Raw genomic sequence first — 20,607 nt, forward strand, 5'->3', positions numbered from 1 at the left:
TTTCCAAATTTGCTGGCATATTGAGTGCAGCACTTTCACAGCATCATATTTCAGGATTTGAAACAGCTCAACTGGAATTCCATCACCTTCACTAGCTTTGTTCGTAGTGATGCTTTCCAAGGCCCACTTGACTTCACATTCCAAGATTTCTGGCTCTAGATTAGTGATCACACCATTGTGATTATCTTGGTCGTGAAGATCTTTTTTGTACAGTTTTTCTGTGTATTCCTGCCACCTCTTCTTAATATCTTTTGCTTCTGTTAGGTCCATACCATTTCTGTCCTTTATTTAACCCATCTTTGCATGAAATGTTCCCTTGGTATCTCTAATTCTCTTGAAGAGATCTCTAGTCTTTCTTTCTCATTCTGTTGTTTTCCTCTATTTCTTTGCATTGATCGCTGAAGAAGGCTTTCTTATCTCTTCTTGCTATTCTTTGGAACTCTGCATTCAGATGCTTATATCTTTCCTTTTCTCCTTTGCTTTTTGCCTCTCTTCTTTTCACAGCTATTTGTAAGGCCTCCCCAGACAGCCATTTTGCTTTTTTGCATTTCTTTTCCATGGGGATGGTCTTGATCCCTGTCTCCTGTACAATGTCACGAACCTCATTCCATAGTTAGTAGGACCTGGAAACTGACACCACATGGAGGAAGGAGAGAGGGAGGGAGGAGTCAGAGGATTTGCTGGAAGGTTTCAGCCTGTCTCTTGGAGAATCAGGGACCACTGATAGAAATAAGAAAGCTGGGAGGCTGTTTGGTGGGAAGAAGATTCAAGTAAGACTTGATGAGTCACAGGTCAGGTATGTAGATGGTGAACAAGCTGAGGCAGGAAGCCCAGGGATGGGGCTATGTTAGTCTCAGCCCAGGTTGTCCGCAGATCCACTCCTGGCTCTCCCTGGCCCTGCACTGAGTTAAACCCTGCCCCCTTGTCTCTGCCTTCCAGCCGCGTCAGCCAAGGGAAGCACTGGCAGGAGTAGTGTTACCAAAGGTGTGCACTGATGGGTCCGGCTGCTCACCACTCAAAAGATGGTATACAGGCCAGGTTGGTGGAAAGGAAAGTTTGCTTATTTCAGATGCTGGCAACTGGGGGAGGGGAGGGTGGCAGACAGCTATCCGAAGGCTAATTCACCCCCCGCCAAGCAGGGGGGAGAGCTTTTATAGACAGAGTGGAGGGAGAGGGTTACATGCAGAAACAGTACCGTCCTCTCTAACAGTCATCTTCAAACTGGTCATTGGCCTAGCATCATCGCATCACCTTGGTTGTCCTGGGTACAGTTAATCTTCGGTTCCGGGGTGCACTTGTTCCCATTTCTTCGCATCAGTTCTCAGAAGTGTGGTGGCTCCAGTCCTGGGGACAGTCTGGCCATCATGCAGTTAACTTCTCCACCTGGTGTTCTGGAATCTATAAGACAGCTCACAGGACATGGCTCAAAATATCATCTATAGCCTTTGAGAAGGAGCTGAAGGCTCTTGGGCTCGTAAGTCATGTGCTTAATGACTACATTTTTGTTATTTGGTCTCCTTTGACTGTTTTCCTTTGTTTCAGCATTTCTCACTTCTCTGATTAAATTTATTCTCTGACTAAAGTTTTGCAAAGACAAAGGGCAGACAGAGAACATGGTGGGGGTTGGGGTCAGGGGCCATAAGGTCCTGCTCCGTTTCAGTAGGCAGGTGGGAGAGGGGAGAGGCAGTGTCTCGTCATCCTTTTCCCTCTGCTTCAGGGAACGTGTCTAGCAATGAATGGCTCCCAAGCCCACTCTGGCATCCCTGCCTCCTGCTCATTTGGCTCCTCAGCTGTCACCATGAAACTGCTTTCTTTTTGAAATTATGTTTTGGCCAGAGGCATGCAAAATTAGTTCTCCACCCAGGAATCGAACCTATGTCCCCTGGAGAGGAAGCAGCAGTCTTAACCACTGGACTGCCAGGGAAGACCCTGCTTCTTCTGTTTTAAACATTAAAATACATAGTGTGGTTTCTTATTTTCCAGGATGGACCCTGACTGAGCCAGGAGTCATGGATACCATAATTAAAGGAAGGAGTATGGATAAGGTCCCAAGCGAGAGAGGAGAGACCCAAGCCTAGAATCCCAGGGGACACAAATGTAAGGAGCTGGGGGTGGGGGGAGGATGGGGACACTGAAAGGGACACGAGAGAAAAAGAATCTGGGGCAGGGAGAGAACCAGCAGAGTGAAGTGCCCCAGGAACTAAGGAAGGAGAATGTCTTAAGTTTGGAGCATCATAAAGCAGACGCTCTAGGGAAGGCAGAGAATGAAGATGGAGGACAAGACTTCAACTCAGCGATGTCCTCAGAGGCAGAGCCCCAAGGGAGAGGAGGTGGCAGAGAACAGATTAAGTGTTAAAGAACAGGGCAGGGAGTGAGGTGCGGTAGGCCAGAGTGAGAGTAAAACATTTCTTCAGGAAATACTTACTGAAATATTGAAATACTTGCCAAGTATATTTGGCACCACGTATGGGCCAGGCCTTGGGTACCTGGTGTGCAAAGATGAATAAGTCACGGTCTCTGTTCTTAAGGCATTCTCAGTGCAGAGAGGGAAACAGTCAGGTTCCCAGGGATTTATAGCACACTGTAATACAGTTCTGATCTATGCTGTAGGAACAGAGAGAAAGTCCTACTGAGCTGTGGGGAGGGGCTCAAGGAGGACTTCCTGAAGAAGGTACCACTGGGTTTGCCAGATAAGTAGGAGTCATGCAGATGAAATGGGGAGGAAAGGGAGGGAAAAAGCACTCTGGATGGAAGGAACAGCCTGAGAAAAGGCATAAAGGTAAGAAACGTTACTGTGAGTTTGGGGGAACCACTGTGTTGCTAACGCAGAAACTGTGTAGGAGGAAATGGTAGGAGATGAGACTGGGACATGATTCCAGTGGAATAATGAACCAGATATGTCAATGGGAGCCGAGGCAGTGGGAGATTCACTTTGACGTGCTAAAACAGAGTAACAGACACCCTGGAATCCTGCATGCAGTGACAATAGTTAAGAATGAGGAGAAAATATTTTTTTGTAAACAAAAACTAAAAGAGTTTGTCACTAATAAATTGTTTTCTAAAAATTTTACTTGTTCACTTTTGGCTGTGCTGGGTCTTCATTGCTGCATGTGGGCTTTCTCTAATTACAGTAAGTGAGGGCTCCTCTGCGTTGGGGAGCACGGGATTCTCTTATATTCTCTTGTAGCTGAGCAGGGGCTCCAGGGCACACGGCCTTCAGTAGTTGCAGCTCTTGGGCTCAGCAGTTGCACTTCCTGGGCTCTAGAGCACAGGCTCCGTAGTTGGTGTGCAGAGGCTCATACTCCTGGACCAGAGATCAAACCCGAGTCCCCTGTATTGGCAGGCTGACTCTCAACCCCAGGACCACCAGGGAAGTCCCATCACTAATAAATTCTTATTGAATTTATTAAGGCTATCTTCAGGTCTTTCAGGAATGTCTCTAGTATTCCTGTATTCTTGCCTGGAGAATTCCATGGACAGAGGAGCCTGACAGTCTCACAACGAGTTGAACACGACTGAGTGACTAAAGCTTTCACTTTTCATTCTTCAGGTAGAAGGAAATTGATCCCAGATGGAAGATCTGAGATTAAATTTTTAAAAATGATCACTATTGAATCAAATTTGGGTCCGCTCACCCCGCTGTGTGCAGTAAAGCCAATCTCCTGATACTGGGTTGCGGTGAAGGAAAGTGCAGCATCTATTACCCGGCACCAAGCAGGGACTTTAGGCAGTTAGTGTTTAAAAGACCCAAACTCCCCAGTGGCTTAAGGGAAAGGATTTTGAAGACAGGGTTAGGGATGAAGGGAGGGAGGTTGTGGGGTGTGTGATCAGCTGGTAGACATTCTTCTGATTGGTTGATGGTGAGGTAGTTGGGGGTCAACATCATCAACCTTCTGGTTCCAAGCAGTCTGGGATCTACATGCTTGTGGGCAGCACACAGTTAACCTCTTCTACCTGATGGAGCTTTCATTCTCTGCAAAACAGCTCCAAGGACACGGCTCAGGATATTATCTATAGCCCTTGAGGAAGAACGAAAGGTCCTTGACTTTGTTTAATGTGCTCAGTCACTCAGTTGTGTCTGACTCTTTGCGACCCCTTGGACTGTAGCCCACCAGGTTCCTCTGTCCGTGGGATTTTTCCAGGGAATAATACTGGAGTGGGTTGCCATTTCCTCCTCCAGGAGATCTTCCTGACCCAGGGATTGAACCCTAGTCTCTGTGTCTCTTGCATTGGCAGGCAAATTCATTATCACTGTGCCACTTGGGAAGCCCTTTGTTTAATGGCTAAACTTATTATTTTGTTTTGCTTCTGTACTTTCTCACTTCTATAATTAAATTTATTCTTTGGAACTTGGGTAGGCCTAGGAGGCTAAAGTTTTTCCACAAACAAGAGACAGGTGAAGGAAAAGGAGGGCATGGTTCTGTCCCAGGAAGGCCCGATAGAGTCCTGCTGCTTACATGATTAGACAAAATATTTGTGGAATAGTGGTTAAATCTGAAGATTCCCAGGTGGCGTTAGTGGCAAAGAACACCTGCCAAGGTAGGAGACGTGAGAGACCTCCTTTCAATCCTTGTGTCGGGAAAATCCCCTGGAAGAGGGCACAGTAAACCACTCCAGTCTTCTTGCCTGGAGAATCCATGGACAGAGGAGCCTGGAGGGCTATAGTCTATAGGGTTGAGAAGAGTCAGACTCGACTGAAGTAACTTAGCACACATGCACACACAGTGGTTAAATCTAAACACTGATTGCATAAAACCATGATATCTAATTGCTGCTGTTGTTCAACTGCTAAGTCATGTCTGACTCTTTGTGACCCATGGACTGCAGCATGCCAGGCTCCTTTGTCCTTCGCTATCTCCTGGAGTTTGCTCAAATTCATGTCCATTAAGTCAGTGATGCTATCTCACCATCTCATCCTCTACCGTCCCCTTCTCCTTTTGCTCTCAATCTTTCCCAGTATCAGGATCTTTTCCAATGAATTGACTCTTTGCATCAGGTGGCCAAAGTATTGGAGCTTCAGCTACCAATACTTCTAATTAGTAGGATTTAAAAATCAGAACAGGACTAAAATAAAACATAACAATGGTATGTAAGTTGGCTGATTAGTGTTAAACTCTTCTGCTGTCTCTTGTTTCTTGATTTTTCTGAAAGAGGATTGCAGATAACAGTATTATCTGTTATATTTTAGATTACTTTGGAGTATAATTTTGGATTTTTCTATTTAAAGTATGCACATTAAAATGGCTAGAGTAATTGTAAGGAATAGATATATAATATGTAAATTTCATACAAATAGAAAAGGGGGGAAAAAGGAGTGAGAGAAGAAAGGCAAAATCAGTAATCCTAAAGAAAGGAAAAAAGAAAAAAATATTAAAGAGGAGAGATTCTATTGTACTTCCAGTAATGTCAAGGTAGCTGCTATCAGACCAACCCCCTAGAGATAACAGTTATGAACTTTGGACAAAATATGAAGAACAACTACCTACCTGGAGGCTCTGGAGAGAGATTAAAAGGAGGAAGAGACTGGAAGAGAGCCAACATTTAGAAGAAGGGACAGCCGCCACGTGCAAAAACATGTAAAAGCTCACAAACTTAGTATTGAATCAAAGAAGCCAGAAGCAAAAGAGTTTGTACCGTATAATCCCATTTGTATAAAGTATAGAAGCAGACCAGTCTAAAAGATCTGTGAGAAATCAGGCTAGCAATTACCCCTGGTGCAGGAGATTCTGACTGGAGGATTTCTGGGATCCTGGTAGTTCCTGTTTCTAGATCTGGGTGCCTGCCTTATGGGTGCGCTCTCTTGGTGAAGTCATCCCACAATTGACTTGGCTTGTGCAGTTTTCTGCCTGTATATCTTGCTTTGTGTTAGCCATTCAGTTGTGCCCTACTCTTTGCCACCCCGTGGACTAGGGCCTGCCAGACTCTGTCTGTGGAATTCTCCAGGCAAGAATACTGGATTGGGTAGCCATTTCTTTTTCCAGGGGATCTTCCTGACCCAGGGACTGAGCCAGGGTCTCCCACATTGCAGGAAGATGCTTTACTGGGGAATCTGACATGTATATGATGCTTTAGTGCATACTTTAAGAGTTGACAAGGAAGCAGAGACAAGGTGGACAGGCAAGCAAAAGCAGACTGTGAAGAGACCAGACCAGGAGCATTGACATGACCTGGCTGCAGGATGCAGGTGGCTGGCAGAGGGGAGAGCCTGTCCTGCAGGACATTACTGAGAAGACGGCCAGTGTCTGGGCGTCTGGCATTGAAGCCCTCAGCCAGGATGAATGGGGTGGAGTTGAGCGACAAACTTTGTTTTCTTGGGCTCCAAAATCACTGCGGAGGGTGACTACAGTCTTTAAGTTAAGATGTTTGCTCCTTGGAAGAAAATCTATGACAAACCTAGACAGCATATATTTTTTTTTTTAGTTTTTATTTTTAAATTTTAAAATCTTTAATTCTTACATGCATTCCCAAACATGAACCCCCCTCCCACCTCCCTCCCCATAACATCTCCCTGGGTCATCCCCATGCACCAGCCTCAAGCATGCTGCATCCTGCATCAGACATAGACTGGTGATTCAATTCTTACATGATGTATACATGTTAGAATGTCATTCTCCCAAATCATCCCACCCTCTCCCTCTCCCTCTGAGTCCAAAAGTCCGTTATACACATCTGTGTCTCTTTCCCTGTCTTGCATACAGGGTCGTCATTGCCATCTTCCTAAATTCCATATATATGTGTTAGTATACTGTATTGGTGTTTTTCTTTCTGGCTTACTTCACTCTGTATAATCGGCTCCAGTTTCATCCATCTAATCAGAACTGATTCAAATGAATTCTTTTTTACGGCTGAGTAATACTCCATTGTGTATATGTACTACAGCTTTCTTATCCATTCATCTGCTGATGGACATCTAGGTTGTTTCCATGTCCTGGCTATTATAAACAGTGCTGCGATGAACATTGGGGTACATGTGTCTCTTTCAGTTCTGGTTTCTCGGTGTGTATGCCCAGCAGTGGGATTGCTGGGTCATAAGGTAGTTCTATTTGCAATTTTTAAGGAATCTCCACACTGTTCTCCATAGTGGCTGTACTAGTTTGCATTCCCACCAACAGTGTAGGAGGGTTCCTTTTCTCCACACCCTCCAGCATTTATTGCTTGCAGATTTTTGGATCGCAGCCATTCTGACTGGTGTGAAGTGGTACCTCATTGTGGTTTTGATTTGCATTTCTAATAATGAGTGATGTTGAGCATCTTTTCATGTGTTTGTTAGCCATCCATATGTCTTCTTTGGAGAAATGTCTATTTAGTTCTTTGGCCCATTTTTGATTGGGTCGTTTATTTTCTGGAATTGAGCTGCAGAAGTTGCTTGTATATTTTTGAGATTAGTTGTCAGTTGCTTCATTTGCTATTATTTTCTCCCATTCAGAAGGCTGTCTTTTCACCTTGCTTATATTTTCCTTTGTTGTGCAGAAGCTTTTAAGTTTAATTAGATCCCATTTGTTTATTTTTGCTTTTATTTCCAGAATTCTGGGAGGTGGATCATAGAGGATCCTGCTGTGATTTATGTCTGAGAGTGTTTTGCCTATGTTCTCCTCTAGGAGTTTTATAGTTTCTGATCTTACATTTAGATCTTTAATCCATTTTGAGTTTATTTTTGTGTGCGGTGTTAGAAAGTGATCTAGTTTCATTCTTTTACAAGTGGTTGACCAGTTTTCCCAGCACCACTTGTTAAAGAGATTGTCTTTACTCCATTGTATATTCTTGCCTCCTTTGTCAAAGATAAGGTGTCCATATGTGTGTGGATTTATCTCTGGGCTTTCTATTTTGTTCCATTGATCTATATGTCTGTCTTTGTGCCAGTACCATACTGCCTAGACAGCATATTAAAAAGCGGAGACATCAACTTGCCGACAAAGATCTGTATAGTCAAACTATACAGACTGGTTTTTCCAGTAGTCATGTACAGAGGTGAGAGTTGGACCATAAAGAAGGTTGAGCGTCAAAGAATGGATGCTTTTAAGTTGTGGTGCTGGAGAAGACTCTTGAGAGTCTCTTGGACTGCAAGGAGATCAAACCAGTGAGCCCTAAAGGAGATCAACCTTGAATATTCATTCAGCTGAAGCTGAAGCTCCAATACTTTGGCCACCTGATGTGAAGAGCCTACTCTTCAGGGAAAAGACCCTGATGCTGGGAAAGACTGAAGGCAGAAGGAGAAGGGGACGACAGAGGATGAGATGGTTGGATGGCTTCATCAACTCAATGGACGTGAGTTTGAGCAAACTCTGGGGGATGCTGAAGGACAGGGAAGCCTGGCGTACGCAGTCCATGGTGTTGCAAAGAGGTGGACCTGACTTAGCGACTGAACAGCAGCAATAGATTTGCAGGGTGAGGGGATCTTATGAGAAGACTTGAATGCCAGGTGAGGAAGTCGGACTTTGTCTGAGCTAGGTCATTTCCAGGCAGTGGTGGAGGGATTGAAGATGCCTCCTTCTTAGAAAGGACATCTCCCTGCTTCTTCCGACTGTGTAGGCATAGAAGGGGCCTCATTGGCTGGGAACTCTGAGTCATGGTGACCTCACAAAGACTGCAACACCAGAGCTGGGGGGGAGAGCCTAGGTAAGCAGAGGGGTGGCTCTGGGAAAGTCCCAGGGGTGGGGGCAGCCGCCACAGCCTCCACAAGGCAGTTACCACCTTGACCCCACCCCCCTGGGTAAAAGTCTCCCACTGGCTATAATTCCACTCTTAGAACTTCGTACCTTTGACTTAAGGCTGAATTTTCTGTTACCATGTGGATGCCCCAGGTGGAGGTAACGCATTGAACTTTATAATAGTTGCTTGAAGTTCGCAGACAAAGCATTTAGGCTATCAAGTTCTGAGAATGTGGTGGGTGGGAGTCTGAGGGAGGAGAGGGAGAGTGAGATCCAGGGAGGGAATACCACAGACTAGGGGGAGAGGGTGCGGAGAACTGAAAGCCAGACTTGGTCTTTTTCTCAAGGCCCCCACCCGACCGTCACCCATAGGGAGGAAGGGACAGTGAGGATGGACATTTACTGGGGGGACTGCTGGGGGCCAGATGCTATGAAAATTCCTGTGTGCATTATCACATTTTATTCTCTATGCTTATCTCATGGATTGAGTATTAAGATAGACATGCAGTGTGGGGAAGCTTCCTTCCCTGATTCACACCTCTGGTGAGAGAGAGAGCAGGTTTAGAATTCAAGTTCAGCTGACTCCAAAGCCCTGGATTTGTGCGTTATAGCTGGGCATTAGGAGAGATGTGCTGTTTTACAGGACTTTTCCTGTAGGATAGAGAACTTAGAGGATTTCCCAGGTGGCGCTAGTGATAAAGAACCTGCTTGCCAATGTAGGAGACATGAGACACAGGTTCAATTCCTGGGCCAGGAAGATCCCCTGAAAAAGGGCGGGGGAATGGCAACCCACCCCAGTATTCTTGCCTAGAGAATCCCATGGACATAGGAGCCTGATGGGTTACAGTCCATGGGTTTGCAAAGAGTCAGACACAATTGAAGTACAATGGCAACTCACTCCAGTACTCTTGCCTGGAAGATCTCATGGATGGAGGAGCCTGGTAGGCTGCAGTCCATGGGGTTGCTAGGAGTCAGACACGACTGAGCGACTTCACTTTCACTTTTCACTTTCATGCATTGGAGAAGGAAATGGCAACCCACTCCAGTGTTCTTGCCTGAAGAATCCCAGGGACGGGGGAGCCTGGTGGGCTGCCATCTCTGGGGTCACACAGAGTTGGACATGACTGAAGCGACTTAGCAGCAGCAGCAGCAGCAACACATCACAGAGGCCTGAGAGTGGCAGAGGGAATAAGGAATGAGAAGTGGGAAGATGTGGTCTCACTGAGTGACTCAGACCTCAGAAATCTCTGGGATCCTGTAGGGAAACTTGTGAGCTAAGAATACCTGGGTTTGAATCCTTCCTCTGCCACTGTGGGAGGCTTTGTAAAAATCTACTTATGTCCCCTGAGCAGTCTGAATTGACGTGCCAGTAAATGAGGATCATGGTACCTGTCTTGAGGAGTTGTCATTCATTCATTTCCTTATTCTGTTAAAGTTTTCTGAATCTCCTCTGGGTACTAGGCATTGTGCCATGTCTTGGGAAAACAGGGGTAATAGATATCCACGAAGCTCATTTTCTAAACTGGAGACACACAGCTAAACAGAGCAATTCTCTGATACAGGTGATCACATGAGGAGGGCACCTCAGCCACATCTGAGGGTCTTAGGAATGTTCCTAGAGGAAAGGAAACCTAAACTGGCATCTGGAATGTGACTAGATGTTGGCCAGGGGAATGATGGAGTGGTGGGCAGTCTGGGGGGAGTCTCCAGGAAGAGGAAAGGGTATTTGCAAAAGCCCCATTGGGAGCACCAGAAGAAGTTTGAAAGCGGCTCAAGCAGGTGGCTTGGGAAGGGATGGATGTTGCTGAAGAGATGGAGGGTAAGGCCTGTGGGCTGAGGCTCTTGGCAAATGAAACACAGACATCAGATTGAAGATCTGAGTGTCTCTACTTGTGGCCTTTCCATCAGCTGTGTGATTATCACTTTGGTGAGGGGTGGAGGGGCTTGATAAATGCTTATTCCTGGGTCCCCTCAGAGCTACAAAGTGGAATTTCTAAGGGTGAAGCCTGAGAATCTTTTTTTTTTAAAATCAGTTAGCTTTTATTTTCGTCTGTGCTGGGTCTTCTTTGCTCTGAGTGGGCTTTCTCTAGTTGTGGCTACTCCCTAGTTGCAGCGCTTGAGCTTCTCATTGCAGTGGCTTCTCTTGTTGCAGAGCACGGCCTGTAGGGCTGTGGGCCTCCCTAGTTGTGGCTTGAAGGCTTAGTTGCCTCGAGGCATGTGGGATCTTCCCAGACCTGGAATCAAACCAGTGTCCCCTGCTTTGCAAGATGGATTCTTAACCACTGGATCACCAGGGAAGCCCTGGGAATCTGTCTTTTAGAAAATATAACCCATACCCCTACAGTCTAAAAAGCCATGGAAAGTCACAGAGGGGTTCTAAGAGGGGGATGGCATGGTTGAATTTACACATATTTTTCCTTTATCATTTTTTTTGGCCACACTGTGTAGCATATGTGGGATCTTAGTTCCCCTACTGGGGATCAGACTCGTGCTGCCTACAGCGGAAGCAGGGAAGTACTGTCTAAGAGTATCTTTATTTCCCCTCATCCTTGAAGAATGACTTTGCCAGTTATAAAAGTTGTGGTTGACTTCTTTTCTTTCAGCACTTAAAAAATGGGTACCACTTCTTTCTGGCCTTCATGGCTTCAGATGAGACATCTACTCTCATTCAGATTAGTGTTCTTCTGTAGGTAATGCTCTCTGATCACTTTTAAGATAATTTTTTCAATGCTTTTAGTTTTCAGAAGTTTAATCATGATGTATTTTGGCATGGGTTTCTTTGGGTTTGTCCCATTTTGGATTTTCTTAGCTTCCTGAATCTGTATGTTTATATCTTTCCTTAAGTTGGGAAGTTTTCAGCCATTTCTACTTTGAAATTTTTCAGCCCTTTTTCTCTTCTCTTTCCAGGACTCTGATGATACGAACAGTAGATATTTGTTTTGTTCCATAGATAGCTGAGAATCTGTCCAGTTTTTTTCGTCTATTTTGTCTCTGCTGTTCAGATTAAGTAAATTTTATTAGTCTGTCTTCAAGTTCATTGATTCTATCTTGTCATCTTCACTTTGCTATTGAGCTCATCCAGCAAGCTAAAATTTTTTTCAGTTATTGAATTTTAAAAATAATTTCTGTTTTAATTTTGGTTACTGAATTTTTAAAAATAACCTTGATTTCTTTGTTGAGATTTTCTATTTTATCATTAGTTTCAAGAGGATTTGTCCTTGCTTGTTGAAGTATTTTTATGACTGCTTTAAAATCATTTTCACAACTTCTGACATCTGTTTCATCCCAACACTGGTGTCTGTAATCTTTTCTCAGGATGCTATTTTCCTAGTCTTTGGTATGACAAGCAATTTTTTATTGTGTCCTTGACATTTTGGATATTATGTTAAGAGATCCTTGAGCCTATTTAAAACTTTATTTTAGCAGGTTAAGGTTTAGAGTGTAGGTTCGGGCCTACGTTGCTGGACCATGGTTTCAGTGATAGCTTCCAGAGCACTAGCCTGCTTTGTTCCTCAGCTATCGGAACTCCTGTTTATCTGTTTATTTGTACTGCTGTTACCTGCAGGGGAATGAGGTACTTCTCTGGGCCAACTGTGTCCCTGTGGGGTTCAGGAGCTGTGGGCCCTAGCAACTTTTCTGCCGTTCAGTGGCGGGCCCATGACACAAGGCTCCACTGCCACTGCGGATGGATTAAGCTGCTGCCGCCCTGGGTATGGAGTAGGGAGTGGGTTGCCCCCGGGGCTCTTTCTTTGTTGGGCTTCTCCTTCTGGTCTTTTGGTCAGAGAAAACAAGCTTTTCTTTTCTTGCAAGTGTGTTTATGCTCTTGGCAGATCTGTGTTACAGGCCTCTCTGGTACCCAGTCTGGAATATGTGGGAGATAAAAAGAAAACCCTGGAGAAGTCACGACCCTGTCATCCCTCCAGCCCTGAGATTTCTAGCTAGGCCACTGCCTTCTTTCTAGATTTGAGTCCTTTTTTTGGTTTGTTTTTGGTTGTCTGTTGAGCTATTTCCAGGATATTTAGTTGTATTTACAAAGGAAGAGCATGGAAAAGCAAGTCTATGCCCTCTTGTCTGTTTAGTCCACTTCAGTTCAGTGGCTCAGTCGTGTCCGACTCTTTGCGAACCCATGGACTGCAGCACACCAGGCCTCCCTGTCCATCACCAAATCCCTGAGCTTGCTCAAACTCAAGTCCGTTGAGTCAGTGATGCCATCCAACCATCTCATCCTCTGTTGTCCCCTTCTCTTCCTGCCTTCAATCTTTTCTAGCATCAGGGTCCTTTCCAATGAGTCTATTCTTTGTATCCGGTGGCCAAATTATTAGAGCTTCAGCTTCAGCATCAGTCCTTCCAATGAATGTTCAGGACCGATTTCCTTTAGGATTGACTGATTTGATCTCCTTGCAGTCCAAGGGACTCTCTCTTATCTGTTACATGCATTTAAAAAGAAAAGCTGTTGTACAAAATACAGAGCATAGAATTTACTATCAGTGACAATTGGTACCTTTATAATGTTGCACAATTATCACCATTATCTAGCTCCAGAATATTTTTGTCACTCCAAAAGGAAACTCATTAAGAAGTCACCTCCCATTCTCCCATTTCTCCTGCCCATGACAGACTGTCTGCTTTAATCTGCTATTAATCTCTCTAGATTTGACTATCTAGATAGTTCATATAAATGGAATCTTATAATATGTGATTTTTTGAATCTAGCTTCTTTCACATAGCATAATATTTTCAAAGTTTACCATATTTAGCAAGTATCAGTACTCAGTTCTTTTTATGGCTAAATAATATTTCATTGTGTGGATATACCATGTTTTTTTTAAATCTGTTTACCAGTCAATGGACATGTTGGTTGTCTCTACATTTAGCTCTTGTGAATACTGCAGCTGTGAACTTTTGTGTCCAAGTTTTGGTTGGAACATCAATTTTCAGTTATTTGTGGTATATACATAAGAGTGAAATTGCTGCATTATATGGCCATTCTAGTTTAACTTCCTGAGGAACAGCCAGGTTGGTTTTTATAGAGGCCACATAATTTTCATTCCCACCAGCAATGTTTGATGATTGCAATATTTCTATATCCTTGCCAACACTTGCTATTTTCCATTTCTTAAAATTACAACCACCATAGTGGGTGTGAAGTGTTATCTTAATGTTGTTTTGATTTACATTTCCTGAATGACTAAAGTGTTCTATTCAAGTTGTTTGCCCATTTTTTAAATTGGGTTGTTTATCTTTTTGTTGCAAGTTGTAAGATATTGTTAGCTGTTATTCTAGATACTAGATCTAATCAGTTATATATATTCCATGGTATTCTGTAAGTTGTCTTTTCACTTTCTAACAGTGCCTTTTGATACACAAGTTTTTAATTTTGCTCATGTTCAATTTCTCTATTTTTTCCTTGTTTCTTGTGATTTTGGTGTCATATCTAAGAAACCATTGCCAAATCCAAGGTCATGAGGATTTATCCATATATTTTCTTCCAAGAGTTTTATAATTTTAGCTCTTATATTTAGGTCTTTAGTCCATTGTGATTAAAGTTTTATATTTAGTGTGAAAGAGGCCAACTCAATTCTTTTAGGTGTTGATTTCCAGTCATCCCACCACCATTTGTTGAAGAGAATATTTTTTCCCTGTTGAACAGATTTGGCATCCTTGTCAAAGATCAGTTGACCATAGATGCATGGATTTATTTCCTGAATCTCAGTTCTATTCCATTAGCCTATGTTTCTATATTTTTGCCAGTACCATACTGTTGAATGCAATTTTAGAGGAAGAACTTTGTGCTCAATTTGGAAAATGGTTTGTTGGGAGCGACCCCTATGCATAGGGACCCTTGTTGAGAGGGCAATCCCAAGACAGAGTCTCAAAGCAGTGAGAGCCGTACTAGCGTTTAGCAGTGGTTATGGAGAAACGCTGGCTGGAAGAAGCGCAAGCTGGAATCAAGATTGCCCGGAGAAATGTCAATCACTTCAGATATGCAGATGACACCACCCTTATGGCAGAAAGTGAAGAGCCTCTTGATGAACGTGAAAGAGGAGAGTGAAAAAGTTGGCTTCAAGCTCAACATTCAGAAAATGAAGATCATGGCATCTGGTCCCATCACTTCATGGGAAATAGATGGGGAAACAGTGGAAACAGTGTCAGACTTTATTTTGGGGGGCTCCAAAACCACTTCAGATGGTGACTGCAGCCATGAAATTAAAAGACACTCCTTGGAAGGAAAGTTATGACCAACTTAGATAGCATATTGAAAAGCAGAGACATTACTTTGTCAACAAAGGTCTGTCTAGTCAAGGCTATGGTTTTTCCAGCAGTCATGTACGGATGTGAGAGTTGGACTGTGAAGAAAGCTGAGTGTGGAAGAAGTGATGCTTTTGAACTGTGGTGTTGGAGAAGACTCTTGAGAGTCCCTTGGACTGCAAGGAGATCCAACCAGTCCATTCTAAAGGAGATCAGCCCTGGGTGTTCTTTGGAGGGAATGATGCTAAAGCTGAAACTCCAGTACTTTGGCCACCTCATGCGAAGAGCTGACTCATTGGAAAAGACCCTGATGCTGGGAGGGATTGGGGGCAGGAGGAAAAGGGGACGACGGAGGATGAGATGGCTGGATGGCATCACTGACTCGATGGGCATGAGTTTGAGTGAACTCTGGGAGTTGGTGATGGACAGGGAGGCCTGGCGTGCTGCAATTCATGGGGTCGCAAAGAGTGGGACACGACTGAGCGATTGAACTGAACTGAACTGATGGAGATATGAGAAGATACTTGGGGAATTTTCTGGAGCCAGAATTAGCAGAACTTGGCAAAATTTGGATTCAGAAGTCAAGAAGAGTATAGTCAAGGATGATATTGTGTCTGGCTTGGATTATGGTTCCAGTGCCTTGCAATGTAAGAGAATAAGAGGATCTGATTTGGAGGAATGATGGCAAAGTCTGTTTGGATTTTCTAGAACCGAGGTACAACAATGTCAAATGTGTATACGTGCATGCGTGTATACATACTCATACAAGTGCCTGACACATTTCAGGCCCATACATCTGATAAACATGTTCTCAATGAGGAACTGGAAGATCTCTTTCAGAGAGCGCCAGAAACCCTTATCAAGGATCTGGAAGGTTTCATAAAGGTGAAGGAGAAAGGATGGGAATCAGTCAGTGATTCTGTCTCTGATGGGGCTAGGTGGTCTATTGCCACCCTCTGTTCTCCTCAACGGGGGCTCCAGGACCCAGGGGCAAAGGCCAATAAGCAGCTCTATAGCGACCTCCTTTAGTTCCCCTGGGTCCCACCTCAACAACCACCATCTTCCTAATGCACAGTATCCCTTTGGTGGAGGGTAAGATGTGGGCTGCCTACCTAGGCTCTGAAGACTCACCTGTGTGTTGCAGGGTGGAGGAGGAGGATTGAGGAAATAGAAGAAAGTGAGGGAGATCTGCTCTTTTCTTCTGGATAAAGGAGGGTCAGCCTGGCTTGAGACCCATGGCTTTTTGCCCATTGACCCAGTATTATGCATTTATTGTGTCAGAGAAGTAGAGCTTATGTTCTTTCACAGGTTAAACCAGGTAGGCCTTCCAACATCCTACTGACTGCACCATAGGCTATACCTGACTCAAATTTTTTCCAGGTTGAAAATGCCTCCTTTTGATAAATATGATGTGTGTTTGTGTGTGTATGTATGTGTACAGAGAGGAGAATACAGGAGGGATGATCCAGGGTATTTTGGAGCCTTGAGGCTTTTTATAATTTTGAGGCTCCTGTTTAAGTAGAAGACAAAATTATGTACAGGCCCTTTGGAAAATAATTGCATGAGTGAGGAGCCTTGAAATTTTAAATTTCATTAGCTTCAGGGTAAAATCACCTCTGGTGCTGATGGTAGGTGAAACTTCCTTCCTCTGAGGCAAGTTACAAAGCTCTGCATAAACTGCTGGCTTGGGGGGTGAAGGAAGGTCCCACTGGGCTCCAAGGACCTTACTCTGCTTGTAATGCCTCACGGAGGGTAACAGAATGAGTAACTAACTTAGAGAAGACCTTCAGTGGGCCAAGTGGGCTCCAAGCCAGACGCTGAGACTTTAACAACCCTGGGTGGCAGGCTTTATGCTCCCCATATTAGAGATGAGGAGGATGGGGGGAGGGGAGTATCTCTTGCCCAAGTTTACTGACACTATTAGGAGGATGAGCTGGGATTTGAACCCAGGACGACATGACTATGAATCTATATTTTTTTCAAAGCCAAGCCATAAGGTGCACAGCAAAATGTACGGTATGAGTAAATGACTTAGTGAGTGAGTTGGTGCGTGAATGAATAAGAAATGAATACATGAGGAAATGAGCTAGTGACGGAATGGAAGAATGAATGAAGAAGAGATAAAAGCATGAAATAACAAGCGCATTTATTGCACATTTCCTGTGTGCCAGGTGCTGTGCTAGACTCCTTTTTATTTTATTTATTTATTGTAACGTTCGGCTTCACTGGGTCTGTGTGGCTGCGCGAGGGCGTTCTCTAGCTGTGGCGAACAGGCACTATGTTCTAACTGCAGTGTGCGAGCCCCTCATTGTGGTGGCTTCTCTTGCTGCGGAGCTCGGGCCCTAGGGTGGGCGGGAGTGCTAGACTCTTGTGGATCTTGTGGTTTAGCGAGGAGACCAGATATTGTGTGCCAAGAAAGGAGAAGTGGACAAAATGCCCTGGGAACTTACAGGTGGACCTCACCTGTCTGGGGGACCTGGAAGGCTTATAGCATATAAGCTGAAATCTGAAGGGGTGAAGCTGTAGGTGTTAGCTAGGGAAAATGACTCAGCCTGTGGAGGGCCAGACTTAACCTGGACGTGTGACTGTGTAGAAACTCAAAGAAGTTGAGGGATGTTGGAATGAGGGGGTGCAGAGGCAGAGGGAGTTATGAAGGGGCAAGAAGGGTGAAAAAGGACTTGGGGCCAGACGCAGAAAGGCCTTTTAGGTCCCATTATGGATTTGGGATGCTGTCCTGAAGACAGTAGGAAGTCATGGAGGGTAGGCAGTTAGGTGGCATAAAGAGGTGGTCTCGGCTTCCCTGAGAGCCCGTGGGCTGACCTTCCTCCCCTTGACCTCCCCTTCCTTAAGCATACAATGGAGTAAGCATATTTAACTTCTGGGACTCTGTGTGTATGTGTGTGTGCACACAGGGGATTTTGTTAGCAGAAGTGCGTGCCTGGCCTTTAGACTTTGCTCAGTAAGTACCGAAAAAGCCACTCTTGCCTGACTTGGTCTTCTTTCGCCTCTCCTCACAGGGCCCCACTCCTGCTTAAGAACACCAAGCATGCAGGTGAGCTGTCCCTACGATTCCCACAGGGAGGGTGGCCCAGGTGTGGGGGTGGGGTAGGGGAAGGTGGGAGAGTTTCCTCCTTTGTCTAGTCTTTCTGGGGTGGGATGGGGGTCGGGGGACTTGGGGAGTTCACCCAGCAGTGAGATTGCTGGGCTGAGACAGGCTCTGCTTTGGATGATATCCTCAGGTTCTCCTCCATTTAGTTTGCCTCACCCGGAGCAAACTGTTAAGGGCAGTGGGCATCTCTGCCAAGGCGCCTTTGGGCATCTAGTGCCACAGTCATTCAAAGAGCAGTTCTAGCAACTTAGGGGTTGGCTGGAAGTAGTGAATAAGGAGACTTCCCCTTCTCCCTTTCTACCTTAAGGTGGGAGAGGCTCCTCATTTGTCTAGTATTCCTGGACTTCCTACTGTGGACCTAGTATTATGTTAGGTGCTGGGGATGCCCCAGGGACTAAGATGTGCGTAGTTCTTGCCAATGTCCCCACTCATCTCCAGCAGGGGCTGGATCACTAAACAAGTCATTGGAATAAAGTGCCGTGTATCATTTGCTTGGAGGAGTAGGATCAGCGAGGAGAGCAGGGGGAGGTTCCAGGCCAGGGAAACTACATTTAAGGACTGTGAGCTGAAAGGGAGCGGGGTGTGGTCAAAGAAGGAAATGCAGGGGATGAGGCTGGAGCTGAGAGCTGGGGGAGAGCCATGTAGGACGGAGCTAGACAGGTGGGCTGGGCGTGGTCATGGAGGTCATCCATGGGGAGCCGTGGAAAGGTTTCAATAGGTGAGGCTGAACTGGCCTTTTCTGCCTCTCAGGAGCACTGCAGGGAGCTCGACAGTCAGCTATTGGACAGAACGGGGCAGTGGCACTGATAGACCTCCAGACTGGGCATGGCCTTGGGTCCAGGGGCTAGTCTGGTCCTCTGTGAAGACGCGAACATGACACCCAATCTCAACTCCACGGAGGCCCCTGGTTTAGGCTCTGGCATCATCTCTGGGCCCAGCCTGGACACGGACCTTGTTGCTGTCTTGAATCCATCCCTGAGTCCTGGCGTGGCTCTTGTTCCAGACCTTAATCCAACTCTGATTCCGGTCTTAGAGGAGGCCCCTGGCCTGGAGTCTGATGACACCCCCAGACCTGATGACAGCAGGTCCACGACTCCAGGTTCCCTCCAGATCACTGCTGCCCACTCTGCTGAAGCCCTGGCTTTGGATTCCAATCACCTCTCAAGGCTTAACTCACAGGGGCCCCTAAGTCCAGCCTCAAACCTCATTCTGAGCCCCCGCTCTATGGAGGCCCAGGGTATGAGCTCGGGGAGCCACACTGGTCCAAATTCGGAGGAGGCTGTCAACTCCTTCTCAAGCAATCTTTTTGATTTGGGTCAGAGCAACTCCAATCCTTCCAGGCCTGAGACAAACCCGTTTATAAGGTCGTATTCCAAAGACTCTCTTGTTCTGGGCCACAGCATCTCCAGGCCAGGCTCAAAAACTCTCCTTACTCCAGCCTCAACCCCTTCTCTTGATCCTGACTCCAATCAGCTGCTCGGCATGGGCTCAGGGAACATATCCAAGCTGGACCTGAACACGGCTTCAGGTTCTCCTGAGTCCCTTATGCCAGACACGAACGAGACCATCACTTTGGTTTCACATAACATCTCTGGGTCTGTTTCAAAAAGAGCCTTTGGTGCAGTCTGGAACACAAGTTCCAAGGGAACCATCAGCGTGGCTTCAAATGGCAACCCCAAGTCTGATTTGAACATGACCGTCACTCAGGCTTCATGCTTGACCCTGGTTCCTGTTTCCAACGACGTTATCAGCCTTCACTCCAGCACCCATGGACCCACCTCCACCGTTTCGCCCCCCTCATGCATGACCCTGATCCTGGGCTCCAAGGAGACTCTGAGCCTGGGTTCCAGCCTCATCTTCAGCGACACCTCCACCCTGACGCTGAGCAGCCAGCAGGGGTGTTCCGAAGACAGCAGTGTCCACACCATGCCTCTGGAGGGGACTCTGGGGAGCTGGAGTGAGATGGCTAGTGTGGAGGTGTGCCAGTTCACCCTGGGGCTCCCCACCGGCGACAGCACGAATAAGGACTCCACGGCCTTCCAGAGCATCCCTCAGGGTGAGTAAGGCCAGAGTGCCAGCCCCAGAGAGGACACCGACCTGGAAGAACTCTCTTCAGATTTGCAGGGCAGGGAGGGAAGAGGAGAGGGGAAAGGAAGGACCCAGCATGTAATGGGTAACACGCAATATATTAATTATACACCAGAGATCTAGTGCTCAGCCCCTGCTTGCTGTGTGACTTGGGACGAGTTACTTAATCTCTCTGAGCTCCAGTTTTCTTAACTGTAATATAATATTCCATATAATGATACTTTCATTCTGTACAAATTACGAGTCATCTAACTTTACCTTCTTTTCTTTCTTGATGAATTTCAGGTCTGGCTTCTCAGGTCAGAGTTTGACCAGTGGAGCAAGCAGGCTTGAGTTTTTGAGGTTCCCACCTAAGTGAAGCCTTGGGGTCCTGTCTGGAACCCGTGACTCACTTCTGATGTGCAAGAGTTCTATAAATGAATCCATCAGTTTTTGATGTTGTAAAGATCTTTTCTCAGTTATTTATATCTCCAAATATTTTTATTTGCTCATTTACCAATACCACATTGCAAT

At 45.6% G+C, this 20,607-nt stretch overlaps 1 protein-coding gene across 1 annotated transcript in view; it reads left to right on the forward strand.

The window, feature by feature from the left end:
- MROH7 (maestro heat like repeat family member 7) overlaps positions 1–20,607 on the forward strand; it is an 87,469-nt gene that overhangs the window by 27,932 nt on the left and 38,930 nt on the right. The window contains exons 2-3 of the mRNA XM_027970584.3: positions 17,915–17,949; positions 18,757–20,062. Coding sequence (XP_027826385.1) covers positions 18,832–20,062 — 1,231 coding nt within the window. The 5' untranslated portion in view covers positions 17,915–17,949; positions 18,757–18,831. The remainder of the gene's footprint in view (positions 1–17,914; positions 17,950–18,756; positions 20,063–20,607) is intronic.

This window comes from Ovis aries, chromosome 1 (assembly GCF_016772045.2).
Source record: "Ovis aries strain OAR_USU_Benz2616 breed Rambouillet chromosome 1, ARS-UI_Ramb_v3.0, whole genome shotgun sequence".
In the NCBI taxonomy this organism is placed as follows: Eukaryota; Metazoa; Chordata; class Mammalia; order Artiodactyla; family Bovidae; genus Ovis; species Ovis aries.